Below are 18,022 nucleotides of genomic sequence, written 5' to 3'. Positions count from 1 at the left end.
AGCTCCCCTCCCTGTGTACTCCTCCACTCCTCCCTCTCTCTCCTCGTATACACAGCAGTGTTACCATCCCACCGTTTCCAATCTGTCAGTCAGACTGACCATATTAACCCATCGCTCTCTTGCCTCCCCTTTCCTCAGCTGTCATTCACTTTGTGCCCCCCCACTCTACCCCTCTCCTCCTCTTTCTCTTTCCATGTCTCTCTCTCTTTCTCACCCTCTCAGTCAGTCTGAGTCAGTGAATTCCCCCCACAGTGTAGGATTCCTCGTTTAATCAACAGGTATGCTGGAATGATCGGAATAGGCCAACAAGCTGCACCCATGATCCCTGAATCTTGTTGGGATTATGGGGTGCACATAAGTGTGCCACATGTGGACCCTTTTATTGCCCAATATCATTGTCCTTTCCTCTTGTCTGTCTTCCATTCTTGTCTGACTCTGCAGGAGGCAAATGTAATATAATTTGAAATATATTAAATCCATCTCATTTCCCCATGACACCATCTTGTCTCTTGACTCTACAATGAAGAACTTCTTCCAGATTTTCATCTGTCACTTTTTATCACCAGCAGATGAATTTTTTCCCTTCGTCTTACTCTTCCACTCTAAAATCTCCCCTTGTCTCCTTCCAAATGCATATTATTGCCTATCATCACACACTGACATAGCTAACAGCTGAAAGCTTGCCCTACAAAACAGCTTCATTCTGTACTGTCTTCATGCCAGCTCTGTTTCCTTCTTAGCACCAGCTGCAGGTCAGACCACTTCTCCAGCTCCCATGGCTTTGACACTCTCCTCCTCTTTCTGTCCGCTCAGATAGATTTCTCCTGCTACTACATACTACAGTACTATTATTGCCACTGGCTTGATGGCTGTGCGTTATGTAACACAAACACTGGCTGCTATCACAACGGCTGGTCGCCTCTCAGGTTACTACCACTGCCATGCTGAGGCCGCCAATAACCAATATGTATTTCCATGTTTGTGCTTGCAGCATAGGGTCCGTCGGCCCCTGCTGTGACAACCAGCTTCGCCACTCCACCAGCAAAGTTCAACTTTCATCGCTTTGCATGAGTTGATGCCAAGAAAGAGTCACTTTCATTCACAAATACTGCACAAGTGTGTAACACACACACACTTGTTCAAAATGTAGTCACTATGCATACATGAATTCTGATAGTTCTTGAACATTTGGAGAAGAGAACACACTCACACTCACTTTGCTGACAGTTACTGGCAAGTTACACAACATGTGTCTTTGCTATTTGGTTACTTTGGGCTTTTCACAACTAAAAAAGGAAATTGTTTCTTCTTACACAAGAGAAGGTCTTCTCTTCCAGCTCTCTTTAACTGTACATTATAATTTAACATGATATTAACTGAAAGAGAAGACGCCAAGACCTTTAGCCTCTTTCTACTTAAAAAGAAACATGGCATAAGTTGCCATAATATTTTATTCCAGAGAGTCATATTTGTTTGTCCTTAATTAGATATATTAGCACAAAAGTTGTACAGGTTACATTAGGTTTCCATTTCCTGGTATGTGCATTGGGAATGGTACAATGAAAGAAAGGCCACAGATTTGAGGATGAAGCTCTTCAGAACTCCAACAGTTTGGAAATGATGAAAAAAGCCTCAGTGCGTCTCAGAGAGTTTACACCAAGGGAAGTGGTGTTCTAGAGATTTTCTACACATTACAGCTTCAGGGTAAATAGTGCAGGATGCAAAGAAAGATGTAAAGAAAAACAAAGACTACATACAACACACAATCTGACAACATGACATCACAAATATATACAGTATATATAAACTAGGATATGGTGGGTGTAACTTTAGTTTTAAGATGGTAAAGTAAACCTGGGCCGACAGAGGCAAAGCGATCTAAAAGTCTAATCGTCATTGTGCCAGAATTTGAGAGCTGATTTTTGGGTTCCCTTACAAGCTTGTCTCATCAATTAGTCCATTTGTGTACTTGATGTTTTACAAATATGTGAATCACATTTTTTTCTTCAGAAAAACTAATGTATGTCTCTTCTAAATTGTTAAAACAACAGACATTTATTGAGTTACCTTGAGATTTAGAAGGTTAATTTAGGTTATAGACTGCAAAACAAACATTCATTTCATGTTTCTGTGAAGTCAAATATCAATAATCCATGATTGACTGTGAAGGATTTAAATAGTTTTTGCAAATTAAATTACTCAGCTTGGTTTCAATACTTTTCTTTGTTTCAAAAGAGAGTCATGGTGTCTCAAACTACACTCTTCAAACAGATTAGCAGGGACCATAAAGGAAACAACATGTAAAGTTTCTCTATGACATAACAGTAGAACAACACCTGTCAAAATAGCTTTTATGCTTATTGTAATCACCGGCATTTTTTGTTTATCTTCAGTAGATTAGTGTTTCCAAAGTAGTGCAACAGCCCATTACAGTTATATAGTTTGTTTGAGTCATGCTGCAATGCTTTCTTCAGTCCCCACCTCTCTGGAGAGGAGGCAAAGATAAAAGGATAAAGGGATGTAGGATAAAAGGGGGAGCTTGTAACACACATGCATACCAGCTGTTACTGTGTTGTTCTGATCTAAGGGGCTTACCGTGTTATTTATGGTTCAATGGACAGTTGACTCTGAACGAAGCTGTTCTGGTTTCACTTGATGCTGGAGTTGGTTCGAGGATGCCTCTTTGTGGACAGTGTGGGATATAGCACTACTGAAGATAAACCACAAATGATGTAGTGCATTACATGACATGATTTATCAGTGAAGTTTAAGGTATGATTTTTCTCATTTTGCTTCCCTATTGAGACACTAACAAGAAAACTTTTCATAATGATCATGATTATGATGGTGACTATGATAATGTCTCTTTTTGATTTTGGGCATCATTTAAACAGCAGATAAAGTTTACAGTTTAAAGTCACAGAGCTATATGCATTGGGTTAGGTTGTCCAGTAAACACAAAATGTTAAAGCTTTTTAATATTATTACAAATTAGTTGAATCATAGATAATTCTTTCATTAGGAGACAGAAAATGTGGCAGTTTCTATTTACGATCGATTTTAAATACTGTCCATCAGCATCATCATCTTAATCTTAAACCTTTAAAAATGTTCACATGATTTCTTCCTCTTACATGACATAATTTGAAAATTAACGGACCACTCAAAAGTTACGCTCCTATCTCTCTTTTGAAGGCTTTGCACGTTAATAGAGCACCGTTTTATATATCTTTTTTATTTGGGACTTTAATTCTGGCTGTTAAAAAATTCAATTAATTATTCATGAGTTTCCTACTACCATCCCAGGGAAACAAAGCTACGGGGGGTGCGGTCTTTCCTGTAGCCGAGAACGGAAGCGGAAATTCGGCCATCTCCTCGTACAGTCAAGCTACAACAGGGTCAGTACACACTTTATTTGGATATTTATTGTGGTGTGTTGTCAACATTTTTTTGACATTTTGGCCTGAAATTTAAACGTGCATATTCCGCATTGCCCTGAAGCAGGACGTGTCCTCGGTAAAACTTGTACAGTGTAGCAGTCCTGTTGCCAGTTGCGAACTAGCAGCAGCTAGCCGGCTAACTGCTAGCTGGCTAATCTTTCCTAGCAGCAGCAAGTGATTTGATTTCTTCCATCAGTCAAACTGGCAGGTAACCTTAACCTTTGTTTTTGGTCCGGTGGGATTCACTGCTGTGACGGGGACTTTTGTTTATCCACTTATTGGTACCCAGCAGCACCATTCCGTACCGGTGTTTAAACTTTACCCAGACCCCGGTGGCAAAGTGCTAGTCAACTGTTTCGATTAGCTTAGGTGAGAATGGAAGAGTTGCTTGCTAATTGACTAATGTAAGCTAACAGCACCAAAATGACAGCTAACGTTAGTTGGCTGCCTGTCTTCATTAAATTCTCTTAAACTTGTCTTTCGCACACAGACTTTGTGACACAGGTATGCTCGTGTGAACACTGTTGTATAATGTGAGGGTACCCGTTAACTCACTTTACCAGTGTCAGTTATCAGGTGGTCAGCTAGCATAACTAACGGTGGACTGTTAGACTGCTGGCATTACGTTGGCTAGATAACTTGGTTGATGTGACAGGGAAAAGTGCAGTTGTGTGCCTCTGCAACGATTGTTAACGTTATCTATGTTTAGGCTGACTGGGTGGGGGTAACTTTTTCATTTGGCTGTGCAACGTCAACTGCATGCAGGTGATAGGAGGAATAAGTTAGCTTGGGTTTAATGCCAACTATTTGCATAGTTATTAATCTATGTAGTGCAACCTAACAGTGACTGCATATCATAGCGTGGGTGTAACTTATTTACTTTCATTAAGCTCGACCTTAGCTAGCTGTGTGCTGATCTAAGTAAGGTATCTTGCTGTCATGAAAGACAATACAACGATTTTTTATTTTCTTTCCCGCTTGTTAAATGTCGTCAATTAAACTTATTTTTTCACTCATGATGTCAGAGATTGTGGAGATATGAATGAACGGGAAGCGTGAAATACAAGAGGCATGTTATGTCCCTTATCAAAGATTTGTTGGCGTGTCTGAACTTTGGTACAGAGCTTCAGGAGTCGCTGAACTGACTTTTGCAATGCTTGCCTTAAGTTCAGTTATGCAACATGATCTCATAATTGTCTGACCTACAAATCTATGCCAGCTATATGTGTCAGGTTAATTTACATCACTTTAAATGTACACAAGACAGTTGTGTCCTTATTATGTATGTATATTATGTATACATATATTATGTTTGTCATGTTACTGGTTTGCCAAAGTAGATTTAATACCTGAATAAATAGTCATATAAACTTAAATGTATCTATTTGTATAGTTTGTCAATAAATACATTTGTTTCATACTGATTGTTGAAAATAGTGCTCAAAAATTGAGAAAGTTACAGTTTATTCTATTCGTCTTTACACTGCTAAAAGTCGATTAATCATTGAGCTGATCTCCAGATCTATTTTTATAGTTGGTTAATCGGTGTGAGTCATTTTTTAAGAAAGAATGCATAAATGCATTGTTCCCATCTCCTCAAATGTGTTTTGTTTGTAGTCTATACCCATGTAGATTTTTTTTTTATATACCTATAATAGTTCATGATGCAGAGGTCAGTCTGTGTGTTTCCCTGTCACTGCGGAGTATGAGTGCATTGTTCAGGAAGGACTACTGGGGGAATGGAAAGAGCAACACTGTAAATCAGTTGCCAGTCTTTCCTAATTTCCCTGGTTATAGGGAGATGTTCATGCATTGGGTAGGATGGGTTCATCATCTTCTTCTCCAGCAAAGAAATTGTGCCATATTGAATTTGTTTCTTGAGAGATAGCAGTTAACGGATTGGCAGAGCACTATGTTTTAAGATTATATTAAATTCCTCCAACATCCTCCTCTTTTCTGTTTAATGCAGTTGAAGAGATGAACATTTGGTTTGAAAATGCAGGCAGTAGTTGTAAATGGATGCATGGATGGATGCATCTGGTCAGAAACAACATTTCAGCCTACTGTGTAAACAATTAGATACAAACAAGGCTTTATAGGTACTGAGGGATTCTGTACTGTACCACATAATCATTCTCCACGTGTCATTACACCACCAACAGCAGACAGAATGAGTCCATGGTGTTTCTGTCAAATTCACATGCCGACACCAGCGTAGCAGACAATGCTTCTACCATTTGTCATTAATGTAGTTTTGCTGATAACATGCTGACTTTATGTTCAACCTCTTGTTAATAACTGACAGGATTAAAACTTTGATTTTTTTTTTTAACCATAGACTGGTTGTTTCAAGGCTTGACAACTGTATGTTCTGAGATGCCCTTGTACATAGTGTTTTATTAGTTGATATTTGCGTACTTTTGGTTAGCTTAAACCTCTGTCTCTCATTATTACCCTCACAGTCGGTAATAAACAGTTGGGTAAACTCTCGGTCTCTCAGAGGGCTACTAGATTTTGCAGCCTGGTAATATGAATTGAAGATAAAAAATTAATAGTGTAATCACTGTGATGATAAGAATATTATTATCTGGAATTACGTACATAGATACATGTTATTATGTAGGAGGCAGCGGAATTGAAAAATTATTTTCTGTTCAGAAAAACAATATTTATTTAGTATTTCGGTTGCATAGCTTTATCCTGCAAGAAACAGAAGTTGCTTGAATTTTTTTGCAATGTGAATATACTGGCTCATGATGAGTTTGAGATAAAATGTTTACTTGAGCATGTGAACCATGTGTCTTATTCCAAAACACTTGGCTTCCAATTCAGCTAAACCACTGCTCCAATTTTTGTCAATTGAGGTTATTTGTTGTTTTTTTTTGTTTGAGGAAAAGCACTTTTTTGTGTGTGTGTTTTGTTTTTTCTGTTTTTTTTTTTGTTTTGTTTTTTTATAAAATTGCATTTTTTTCTCAAGCCATTTATTTTCTGGGTTTATGAACCTTTAGTTTGAGTAACTAAGGTTGAGTAAGACAAAGCATATAACTAATATGTTGTATGTCTGACTATGAAGCATGTGGATCAGCAAAAAGTCATGTGATGTTGTTGCTGAATATCTCCTTTGTCCTTATTCTATAATGGTTCCTTTGGAATTAGTCCTTGCATAAGTTTTATCTTGACAGTTTGTTGTTATTTAATCTGCAAGTAACTATGCATTTATTTTTAATGTTAATCTCAATCTTGCTCCATAGTTTCCATCTCCCTACGCCTACGGTTTTGAGACCCAATGTTGCCACGGGAAGAACCAGACAAACTGAGACAAAACACTCCCTGAATGAGTGGTGCACGAGATAGAGAAACGAATAAGACAGCTAGAGGAGAGACCCTTATTCTGCATCATTCTTGTGTAACAGGTGTGCTTAATGTTGTTTTTCTCCCTCTGTTGATACCAGCAGTCATATAGTTTAAGATTGTTTTTTGGTATAAATGCCATCCTTCACTTCACACTGATTGTTCTTCTCAAGGTCTCCCACTATTTTGTTCAGAGTCTTGTACTTGGATACATCTTCTCTTTTCTACATCTTTTTAACTCTTAATCTTCTTGCTCTGTTCTACAAACTAAGTCTTACTGATTAATCTGTTGTTTAGACAAATGTTCTTTGCCCCATGACTGTTTGTATTGTATTAACTAAACTTTACAACCTTCTTCTCCATCTGCTCTTCAGATTGCAGCAGAACTCAGCGGTCAGACCGTTGCCATGTCGACCTCATCGCTACGGCGACAAGTAAAGAACATCGTCCACAACTATTCAGAGGCTGAAATCAAGGTTGAGTGTCCCTTTGTGCTTATCTGTCTTTTCTTCTTCTCTCTTTTACACCTGCATCCCCCCATATGTTCACAACTAAAGTGTAGCCCATATATCTCGGCAGCACAAATTACATTATGTAGTTGCTGATAATCTAATACTTCTTCGAAGCAACCTCCTCATTCTTTCCCCTTGTTATATGCAGTATGAGCTAATCTAATCATATTATCCATTCATTCTTTTGCCTCTCTTGAGCTTGTGTCGTGATTAAGTTTTCATTGCTACTGAGAACAGTGTGGCCCATTAAATAGTCACAAAGTAATGGTTCAAAATTATTCTTATCACAGGCAGTTTTAATGGAAGGTAATTTAAAGTGTTTCCCCTGCTATGTTGTTGTCCAGGTGAGAGAGGCGACATCCAATGACCCATGGGGCCCCAGCAGCTCTCTGATGTCAGAGATTGCTGATCTGACCTACAATGTTGTGGCCTTCTCAGAAATCATGAGCATGGTGTGGAAGCGCCTCAATGACCACGGCAAGAACTGGAGACATGTGTACAAGGTGTGTGTATGTTGAAATTGGGAATAACTACTGTGGCAGTATTTCAGCATACATATTCTTGATACATAATCAATGTAGTGTACTAATATTGTAATGCATTCTCTAACTATACAGTTTTGATGCACAGGTACTAATATTACAGTATTATGCAGCATTATGATATCCTGACACCAGAGTGTGTCCATATCCACTCCCTAATTACTATATATTGCACTGTGAATGTGAAATTTGTACCACATAGTTCCTTCAAAAATGACCACAGTGGAATGGAGGTATGTTTCTTAGGTGCCTTCCACTCTGTGTCCATCTCTGTAAACAATCCCACAATCCAATGTGTCCCATTTTAATATGCAAAAATTCTAGTCATTAAACACTGTGGTGATGCAGAATGACATTGGTTCAGAATTGTCCAAAATCTCAATTTACTGCCCACTATAGAGTAAACTATTGAGTGTCTGTTTTTTGTAAGAGTAGTCAAAGAGTAAGTGAGGGAGTGATTTCAGACATGAATGATTTTATTAAATGTATGGGTTATAGATTTTAGTAATTTTCATGATTTCAGTGTAGTTAGTCTTTTTGACTTTTCACATTAGGTTATTTTGTGATTCCCAGTTCTGCACCAGCTGACTCCATTTGAATGGATTAGAATCTAATAAGGGGACATATCAACAGCTTAAATGTTTGCACTTTTATTACCTCAGTATACAGACCTTTTTCTACAGTTGCTGAGCGGTTGTGATTTGTATTTTCACCAGGCTATGACTCTTATGGAGTACCTGATCAAGACTGGTTCAGAACGTGTTGCCCAACAGTGCAGAGAGAACATATACGCAGTCCAGACCCTCAAGGATTTCCAGTACATAGACAGGGATGGCAAAGACCAGGTACACAAACACACTCATGTCCACAAAGCTGTTTGGAAAGTTAAAATGATTATTAAGTAAGGCTTCACCTTCATGGAATACAGTCTCACTTTGCCATTCATTCAAGGACATATTACAATGAGTTTCTGAGCTCTTGTGCAAACGTACAATACCAGCAATAAAAGTTTTTATGGGTTGTTGATAACTTAAACTGTGGTAAGTTAACAAGCTGTTGAACAATAAGATTTGCAATGTAACTAACTCTATTAGTTATTAATATTGTGTGTGTTATATTTAACATAAAAAATGGTAATTTGCTTATACCTATATTTTTCCAGGGGGTTAATGTGCGAGAGAAAGCCAAACAGCTGGTGACTCTGCTGAAAGACGAGGAGAGACTAAGAGAGGAGAGGATCCACGCCCTCAAAACCAAAGAGAAGATGGCACAGACCTCCAGTGGTGAGATGGCTACTTTCACCACTGTTTATATAGATTCAACCAGTGCTCAGTGTTACAATATTACACCTTGAAAGAGGAGTTGCCTCACAAAAGCATCAAGGGCCTCTAGTTTAGTAGTAGTAGTTCACTAGTTTAGTATTTGATAATCTACAACAAGTTCTCTTCTGTGTATATGTATTTTTGTTTCTGCTCTAGCTTCCTCAGCTCCCTCAGCACCCAGTCTGGGGGGCAGCCTTTCATTGGGATCCCACTCTGGAGGGGCAGATCCTGAGCAGGCCTGGCCACAGAGCTCTGGAGAGGAAGACCTGCAGCTCCAGTTGGCTTTGGCGATGAGTAAAGAAGAAGCAGAGCAGGTAACACAAAGCAAACCACTGGAGGCACACAGAGCTATGTTCTGTTGCAGCACCTGTGTACACAGAGGGATATCACTGATGTTATTCACTACATACACCTAGATTTGCTCTCACCATGTAACCCCTGACCTCCCCCAGACTAGCAAGGACCCTCTGGAGGACGCAGAGCTCCGCTATGCAATGACACTCAGCAAAGAGATTCACCAAAAGGTCAGGGGCAGAGAGTGTGCCCAGGTGACTGGCCAGCCAGTCATCAGCTATCCGTGTTTCTGTCATTTGGAATTTCTCAAACACATATCAAGCATTGATCAATCAAAAAAAATGAATTTATGCTCATATTTGTCATGTGTCATTTTCCTCAAAATACAAATTTGCATCAGACTGCAGCTATACTGTTGCAATAATTTAGTTTGCTGTACAGTGTCATTTTCTTTTGTAGTGCTTGCGCTCATAAAAAAGTGTGCTAAGTAGGTGCTTTTCAAATCCTAGTCAAGATGTATTGAAATTGTACAAAAGTGAGCCCTTGAATAAATTGATTGACTCTAATTTGATTGTTGAATTTGCATGCCATTGGCAAATATTTGTCATAATTGACTAAATTAAACATTGAGTGGTTTCTAAGCATTGATGATTCTTTCCTTCCTCTTACCCTCTCTGATAGCATGCGTTCATCTGTAGTCTTGATATGGAACACACTAATTTCCTTACCTGTTAAACCTATCTCCTGTTGTTGTAACTTTCATGTGCTGTGTTTACTGAGTGTCTGATGTATGCAAATGGTTACAGTCCTGCACCCACTGCACCACTTGACTGGTTTTAGTCTATAAACTAATGCAGGGGCTTTAAAGGATAATGCCATTGTTAATGTTACTCAGAGTCATCAAGCATCAGACTTGTTCAGGGCTTTTGCAGAGAAAGCTTGTTTCCTCATGGATTAGTCAGTGTGCTTCTGTTTGATAGTCAGTCTTCCCTATAATGAGGTAGGATAAAAAGTAGCATTAGGTTGGGATGTCCCAAGTCAGTCTCCAACATTTCTATCAATGCTGATCAAGGTGGGATTTTTTATTGGCTAGTATTGCTTATGTAAAGTCTGGTTCATTTCCACTTTTATTGCAATGCTTTATGCTCTAGGTAGGCTAGATGCTGAAGATAGTCCACTACATGCAGCTTAAGTATTGGATTTAAACTTTTGTTTATGCTTGGGAGTTCTGAATTTTATTTTAGGTTGCCTTGACACCAGTTCTCAATTAGCTTATTTTCTGTGTAAAACTGCACATGTACAATCTTTTGATTTAACCATGTTTTGCAGAAGTATTTTGGGATTTAGGATTTGGTCCATTTGAGTTACTTATCTGATGAAAGTATATAACAATTACAGGTTTTCAGATTCCACTCCCACAGATTCAGACTTAAATTGTGGAATGGTAAACTGATCCTAAATCTGTATCTGTGGTGTGCTTTATGAGGTTGTGTGTCTCAGGTTGCTGACATCACGGTGTGTGTGATTGGCAGGAGGAGCGACTGCGCAGAGGTGATGATCTGAGACTGCAGATGGCCATTGAGGAGAGCAAGAGGGAGAAACTGAAGCCAGAGGAGGTCTGTGTAAAATGTATCTGTATATCTCTCACTCCCTTGGCATTATCTCCTGAAGCGGTGTCTCTCGCTGTCTCTCTCTCTTAGTTCTCCCATCTCTGTGGAAATGTGCACTTGAGCACTGTGTTAGCAGTTATTTAAATCTGTTTAACCATAAATCATTTCAAATGGTAGTAATGATACATCTGCAGCAATAGCATGTTCGGTTAAATAAACCCGATACTGAATCTTAACTAGTGTGGCAATTGTACAAATGATTTGCATTAGAAGAGATCAAATCCTCTATATGTAAAACCTATCCCAAGGTAACAATTCCATCCAAACAGGGTTACATATTCAATATTTGTATCCATAGCCACAATATTTAAAACCCAGTCAAGTCAAATATCCATTTGATATAGGTCATTGTGTGAAAATTTGAATTTTATTTAGAATATATTGATCATACTCAAAACCAGGAGATGCTGCTGTGCTCGCATTCTTTCGATTGCAGGGTTAACAAGCATTTTATAGTGTCAAATGTTTGAAGGTGGTAATTAGTATTATGAGCTTGGTAGCTTTGTTCAGCCCAGGGCCTAAAATATCTGCAGGAACGGTGTCTCTCAACCCACCAAACATGTATATGTCACTAAACACTAAATAGCTGTACACAGAGCTATGTTCTGCATGGTAGTGTATAGTGTGTATACACTCAACAAGCACATCATGAGGAACACCATACTAATACTAGTTAATGCTTCCCTTTGCTCTGGATCTGTTTTCCACAAGATGTTGGAAACATTGCTTTGAGATTCTGCTAGATGTTGACATGACTGCATCACATGATTTCTGTAGATTTGTCAGTTGCACATTCATGTTACCCATCTCCGGTTATACCACATCCCAAAGGTGTTCTATTGGACTATTGTTGGACTACTATCTATTGGTGACTGTGGAGGCCACTGAAGTACACTGAACTCATTTTCATGTTCTTGAAACCAGTTTGAAACAACTTTTGCTTTGTGACATGATACATTATCCTGTTGGAAGTAGCCATAGAAGATGGTTAATTGTGGCCATGAGGGGATGCACATGGTCAGCAACAATACTCATATAGGCTGTGGTGTTCAAACAATGACTGATTGGTGTTAAAGGGCCCAAAAACATTCCCCCACACCACCGCCACCACCAGCCTGGACCGTTGACACAAGGTATGTGGTTCTACTATGACCGCTCTCATCAACAAGGCGTCTTCATCCACAGAACTGCCACTCACTGGATGTTTTTTTTTCGTTTGTCTGTTTTTAGCACCATTCTGAGTAAACTCTAGACTCTAGAGACTATTGTGTCCCAGGAGATCAGCAGTTTCAGAAATACTCAAACCAGGCCACCTGGCACCAACAATCATGCCACAGTCAAAGTCACTTATCACATTCTGATGTTTGATGTGAACCTGGACTGAAGCTCCTGACTTGTCTATGATTTTATGCATTGCACTGCTGCCGCATGATTGGGATGAATAAGCAGGTGTACAGGTGCTTCATAATGAAGTGCTCGGTGAGTGTATATCACGGCACTCACAATTGTCATTTATCAATGATGAATAATAACTTTCTTTCTGTTTAAATCTATGAGCTTCTGGATACAAATTTTGTCAGTTTTAGGAAGCTTAATAACACTGCACAGACAAGGAACTGAGAATTTGTCAGAAATTCATTCTGAATTTTTCACCATCTATTTGATGTGACCGTCCATCGGTTTGTACTTCTCTAAGTTTCATTCTACTTCTCAGTTTTGCGCATTTCCTCTTTAAACACGCTTAACGAATCTCAGAATTTGATGTGATTATTTCCTCAGATCTTTCAACTGTATTTTGTAATCCATAATATATTCTCTTTTTCAGGGTGCTCTGATGGAGCTGAGTGCTGTGGACCCCTGGGGGGCCCCTGCTGCTGCTGCTGCCGCCGCTGCCACTGCTGCCACTGTAGGGTCTGCCGGCCCCTCGCCTCCACCAACGGTTTCTGCCCCTGCTGCTTCAGGCCCATGGGGTGCAGCCCCCTCAGACCCATGGGGGGTGGCATCACCCACATCTCCTACAAGCTCTGACCCCTGGAGTGGGGGAGCCCCACCCACTATAGCCCCACCTCCAGACCCCTGGGGAGAAACGTCCAACAAAGTTAACAACGTCGACCCCTGGGCAAGTTCAGGTACGCAGCTACAACGCTGGTCACGTATTGCTTCTGTAGCCAGTAAGGTTAGTGGCAATGTCCTTATGACTGAGTATCTATAGAGAACCGTGTCCTGCTCTGTGGATGAAAGAGGATCTGAAGACCTCTTGACTTTTACTCCTTTTCACTCAACCGTTCCATTTCCTGTCTACATAACAGCCCTGTTACATTTTCTGTCATGTCACCTGTCATGATGGTCAACTTCTCATTCGCTCCCATGCTTTCATTTTGTAATGAGGAAAGCACGCATGCTGAATCCATTCTCCCTCTGTGTCTAAACCAGGGATTTTTATCCTCTTGTTTCTACTCAGGACTGACTGTGGCTGTGTCTCAACCAGAGCTCTCTCTTCTCTTGCCCTTTTTTGCCTTTTTAATGTATGGGGTAGCTTATTATTATCTCTCCTTTACCTCCACTGAGCCTTAGATATTAAATAGGTTAAAGTGAGTTGGCGGACAGACAGAAAATCTACCTTCATCTGTCCTTATTTGTCCAGTCAGCAGTATTGAAGAGGTTAAGGAGAGAAACATCACTGTTGGAACCCAGCCCAGCTTCCTGCTCCCTCCTTGTTGTGGAATGTATCTGTAAGGTGTTGTGTTAACCCTCCCGTCCCCTGCGTCTCCTCCCCTCCCCTGTAGCTGTGACACCCCCAAGTGCCGACCCCTGGGGCCCCCCAGTGCCTCCCAGCACTTCCTCCTCGGGGGGGCCAGTAGACCCCTGGGCAAGGGATGGGCCTGTCCCTGCCTCTGACCCTATCACCTCCGACATCTGGAGTGGCACCGCCAAACACACTAACGGCACAGGTACATTCACACTTAAAGCTACATGGACTCACAAACACCAAGGTACTGGTACATTTTCATAGTTACCACATAAAGCTACAGACTTGTCAAGTGCATGCACACAGAACAGTTGTCTTGTCCTACATTCCATCCTCCTCTAGTATGTGTCGTAATGCTGTTTTATATTGTGGCTTATTAAGAATTTTCTTTCAGTGCCTGACTTTCCTTTTCTATTCCTCAGGAGAACCGGAGCGACGAGGGTCCTCAGCAACAGGCTGTGACAGCACAGGCTCACCGGTGCCCTTTGATATGTCGTCTCTTGGTTCCTCACTTCCTGTTCGTAAGACTCCGGAGTCCTTCCTCGGCCCTAATGCATCACTGGTGGATCTCGATTCCCTGGTGTCATCTAAACCCAAACCCAAACAGCCGCCACCTCCCTCCATCTCTTCCTCTTCAGCGCACAACCCCTTCCTCCAGAACACAGGTTAGTTACAGCTATTGTGTAAACTGTGTGTAACCAGAAAAACAACTTTTTTTACACTGAAAGATGATGAAAGAGATAAGCCTTTCCCTATTCCTGGAAAGTAGTTTGAATTATTTGGTAGGCCCATGCAGGTCCACATAAACTATGCTGGTTAAGATGCCATCATCAACATGTTCATATTCACAATTAAATTCAATGAAATGCAGCTGGCAGAAAAAGACCATTTGATTAAATTACTTTATAAAAAGATCAAATTAAATGTCACAAACCACAGTGTACTACAATTAACTGACGCAAATGGAGAATTTTGCTGGGGAAAAAATTGGTTCCTCTGAACACCCCAAAATCAAAAGCAGTTAAGCACCCAACAACTGTGTGACCTGGAGGCAAACCATACTCATGTTTCTGAAGTTGCACTAAAGTAAAGGCTTTCTGGAATAATGTGAATGCAACCATAAAATAAATTATGGGAAACGCCATTCCAAACATCTGTGCTGTGATGTACCAAAGAAACACTGCAGCAGTTATACAAAAAAACAAAAACAGAAGCTGCATGACAAAAATTTGCTTGTAGCTAGAACAAAAAAGCTTGAAAGGCTTTAGTCGGTTGTTCACTGGAAAAAACTGAAAAGTCTAAAGATTTACAGGAACTGAATCACAGCAACAGTTTAAAACAACAGTTTTTAACATGAATTTGGAAATGTGGTGGTTCATTTATATTAAATGAGATGCCAAACAAGTAAAATTACTCTTAAAATATGGAATACCTGGAATGTCTATATATCTCTTAAGTACCCGATGAAATATTTGATGTTATGTTGTATTGTGCCACTGTCACTTGCTGTTTTGAGATCTGAAAACTAAATGAAATTTAAAGAAAATGAAAAGACAAGTTTTTAAGACATGATCATTTATAGTGCTTAGAATAATAATTTGTGTCTGATATGTTTTGTTTTTTTTGCAAAAAAGTTAAATTACTTAGCAAAGAAGTCTCAAAATAACACTTACTCTTTCTCCCTAATCAAACGATGCATAATCTATGAAAAGTCTACTGAACTCCATTCTCACTGTATGTGTGCACACTACATCACACTTGTCCATACTTGACCCGGTTGTGGTCCAACAAGTTGTGATGCCACATTATGATACATCATGATTTAAGGAGAGCTCAGATAAACTTTCCCCTTTTGAATTCTAGTGTCAACAAGCTCAAACGTCCAAGTGAACACCAATAACCAAAATACATTTTAGAGTGGAGGGGGTTTTCATGTTTATAAAAAATGTCATGAACATATATTTTCGAAAAGAGATATTCTCATGTGACTCATGTTGAGGTTTGTTTTGATTTTTTTCTGTGTTGTCTAACCGTGACCTCTGACCCTCAGGCTCTTCTCCTGCTCCTGGCATGGCAGTGACTCCAGGCAGCACCATCTCAAGTAGGGGCGTTTCCCCAACACCTGCCTCCTCCAACCCGTTCGGCGTGGCCCCGCCCATGACCTCTATATCACCTCAACCCTCATCACTTGGCCTGAGTGGCCTCCGCACCAGTCCTGTGCCTCCCAATCCCATGCTGGGCATGGTGCAACCAGGAATGGGCATAGGGCCAATGAGTGTGGGCATGGGGGCTCCAGGAATGGGCCTGGGCATGATGCAGGCCAGCCCCATGGGCATGCCCTACAGCGGGCTCTCCCCTATGGCACCCCCCGGCTCGGCTCTGTTGGGGCCTGGAGGTGCGGCACCTCCACAGCTGATTTTGGGTGGGCCCACTGGAACAGGAGGAGTGATGGGGGCAGGAGGATCAGTGGGAGGCGGAGGAACAACGGGAGCAAGCACCAACCCTTTTCTTCTTTGAGGAAGTGTCACTGCTCGTTCACTCAGCTGTTTCAACCTCCTCTGTCGTACCTGCTGCCCCCTTCATTCATCCCCCCTTCAACACAATTTGTGTCCAAAAAGAAAAATGTCTACATCTCTATATTTAAAGAAAAAAAAATTAAAAATTCAGTTTATCTTTTCCTTAAAAAGCATTATTTCATTTCAGAATAATTTTCCACATTTAGTTACCTTTTTCAGTATGGGTTATTTTTGGGTGGGAAATAGAGATCTATTTATTTTGTTTTAATCCTGTTCTGTTCTGTATCGTTCTTCATGTTGTGTTTTTTTTCAGTCCTGTCTGAGATGAAGGTAAGTCTGTGAGAGCAGGAGGTTTTTTCAGTAGTGTCACTCTATTCTAATATTACTGCACTGAGAGAGAGACGGAGGGAGAGGGGACATAGCCACTAACAAACTGAACAGAGAAACTGTTGCACCTGCCTCTTCCACTTTTCTCCCTCAAGAATGAAAACACTGAATCACTGAGGTGAATCGAGTGCATAAAGGATGATTTTTAATGAACTCCAGACTGAGATATGGACTGAAAAACCTGCATTAACATTTCAGGCACAATGTGGTCAAATTGTTTCAACTATTTCATTTTTAATTTAATTTAATGTTCAATGTAATTTATTTTTTTCCAGTTCTTGGAAACAAATAAACAAGGAAAATCAAACATGATGATGCCATTTAAATCAAATGCTTATTTTCTTTTTGTTTTTTCTTCCTGATTATTGTAGAAAACTAAAGAAAGCTCTGACATCTGTGGTCTGATGGGGAAAATGATGGGATGTTTGTTGAATGTGTGCGTGTGTGTGTTTGCGTGTGCGCGCAGAAATGTGTGAATGAGAACATGAATGCTCATCTGTGAGTGTGCAAGTATGCAATAGTGCAGATGCCTGTTTCTGTGTATATGTATCAATATCTGTCCAATCTTATTTCAGTGACTCAGAAAGAAAGAAATGACATCCATTATTTTTGTTTTTAAAAATTGTCACTTGTATCAATACTATGTAATGTTGGGATTTCAAATGAGGTATTATAAGGGTCACACATTTCTCTGCCAATCTTATGTCACGCTTTTTTTTCTTTCTTTTTTTTTTCCTCCGTTGATCAGAAACATTTGTTTGTTTGTTTGTTTTTTCCAATCACACATTTCACATGGGATCCCTGGTGCACAGGTGTCCTAGATCACCACTGTCCTTGTATTTCATCCCTCTTTCCTTTGGGGAGGGAGAGCTACTGATGCTTCTTTTAAAAAAAAAAAAAAAAAAAAAAAAAAAGAAGAAAAAAAGACAATTATTTCAATGAATGAATGAAGGAAAAAGAAAACAGGGACTTGACAACATGCTCCATGCTGTTCTTTTAATTTAGTTTGATGAATTTATTGTTATTTTATATCAACAAGAAAAATATCTTTTATCGGGTAAGGTTGAATTTTGTGTGGTGTTGACTGTGAACATTCACATTTGAAAAGTAAAATGGAAAAAAATCAGAAGAAATTTATGAAATAAAACAAAAACACAGGATGTGTGTTTGGCTTGTTTCATGCTTGCGCTGTAGTTTATGCTTATGTCTTTATCCCATATATGCTTTCTGTTGTTTTTT

At 39.8% G+C, this 18,022-nt stretch overlaps 1 protein-coding gene across 3 annotated transcripts; it reads left to right on the top strand.

Annotated features, from left to right (window-relative positions):
• The first annotated feature begins 3,313 nt into the window (after nucleotides 1–3,313).
• Nucleotides 3,314–17,941, top strand: epn1a (epsin 1a). Of its 3 annotated transcripts, none has more exons than XM_023426342.2 (13): nucleotides 3,314–3,398; nucleotides 6,692–6,853; nucleotides 7,166–7,267; nucleotides 7,648–7,806; nucleotides 8,562–8,690; nucleotides 9,008–9,128; nucleotides 9,324–9,481; nucleotides 9,620–9,691; nucleotides 10,994–11,077; nucleotides 12,957–13,260; nucleotides 13,918–14,082; nucleotides 14,303–14,545; nucleotides 15,931–17,941. In XM_023426342.2, exons 3-13 carry the CDS (start codon nucleotides 7,199–7,201, stop codon nucleotides 16,395–16,397), a joined length of 1,971 nt encoding a protein of 656 aa, XP_023282110.1. In that variant the 5' UTR covers nucleotides 3,314–3,398; nucleotides 6,692–6,853; nucleotides 7,166–7,198; the 3' UTR covers nucleotides 16,398–17,941. The 3 variants fall into 3 exon arrangements, with proteins under 3 accessions (XP_023282110.1, XP_023282112.1, XP_023282111.1); XM_023426343.2 differs by lacking the exon at nucleotides 3,314–3,398 and adding an exon at nucleotides 3,431–3,648; XM_023426344.2 differs by lacking the exon at nucleotides 9,620–9,691.
• The last annotated feature ends 81 nt before the right edge of the window (nucleotides 17,942–18,022 follow it).

The sequence above is a fragment of the Seriola lalandi genome, unplaced genomic scaffold (genome assembly GCF_002814215.2).
Source record: "Seriola lalandi dorsalis isolate HSWRI2012SDOR001 ecotype SW California unplaced genomic scaffold, Sedor1 jcf7180002054825, whole genome shotgun sequence".
Classification (NCBI taxonomy): domain Eukaryota; kingdom Metazoa; phylum Chordata; class Actinopteri; order Carangiformes; family Carangidae; genus Seriola; species Seriola lalandi.
The sequence above is the reverse complement of the archived record's forward strand: the minus strand, read 5'-3'. Positions and strand labels throughout refer to the sequence as shown.

Coding starts and splice junctions, on each gene's coding strand:
- epn1a (XM_023426342.2), top strand. CDS start 7,199: ATGTCGACCTCATCGCTACGGCGACAAGTAAAGAACATCGTCCACAAC. Junction 9,129..9,323: donor GATGGCACAGACCTCCAGTG/GTGAGATGGCTA, acceptor TTTCTGCTCTAG/CTTCCTCAGCTCCCTCAGCA. Junction 11,078..12,956: donor AGAAACTGAAGCCAGAGGAG/GTCTGTGTAAAA, acceptor TCTCTTTTTCAG/GGTGCTCTGATGGAGCTGAG.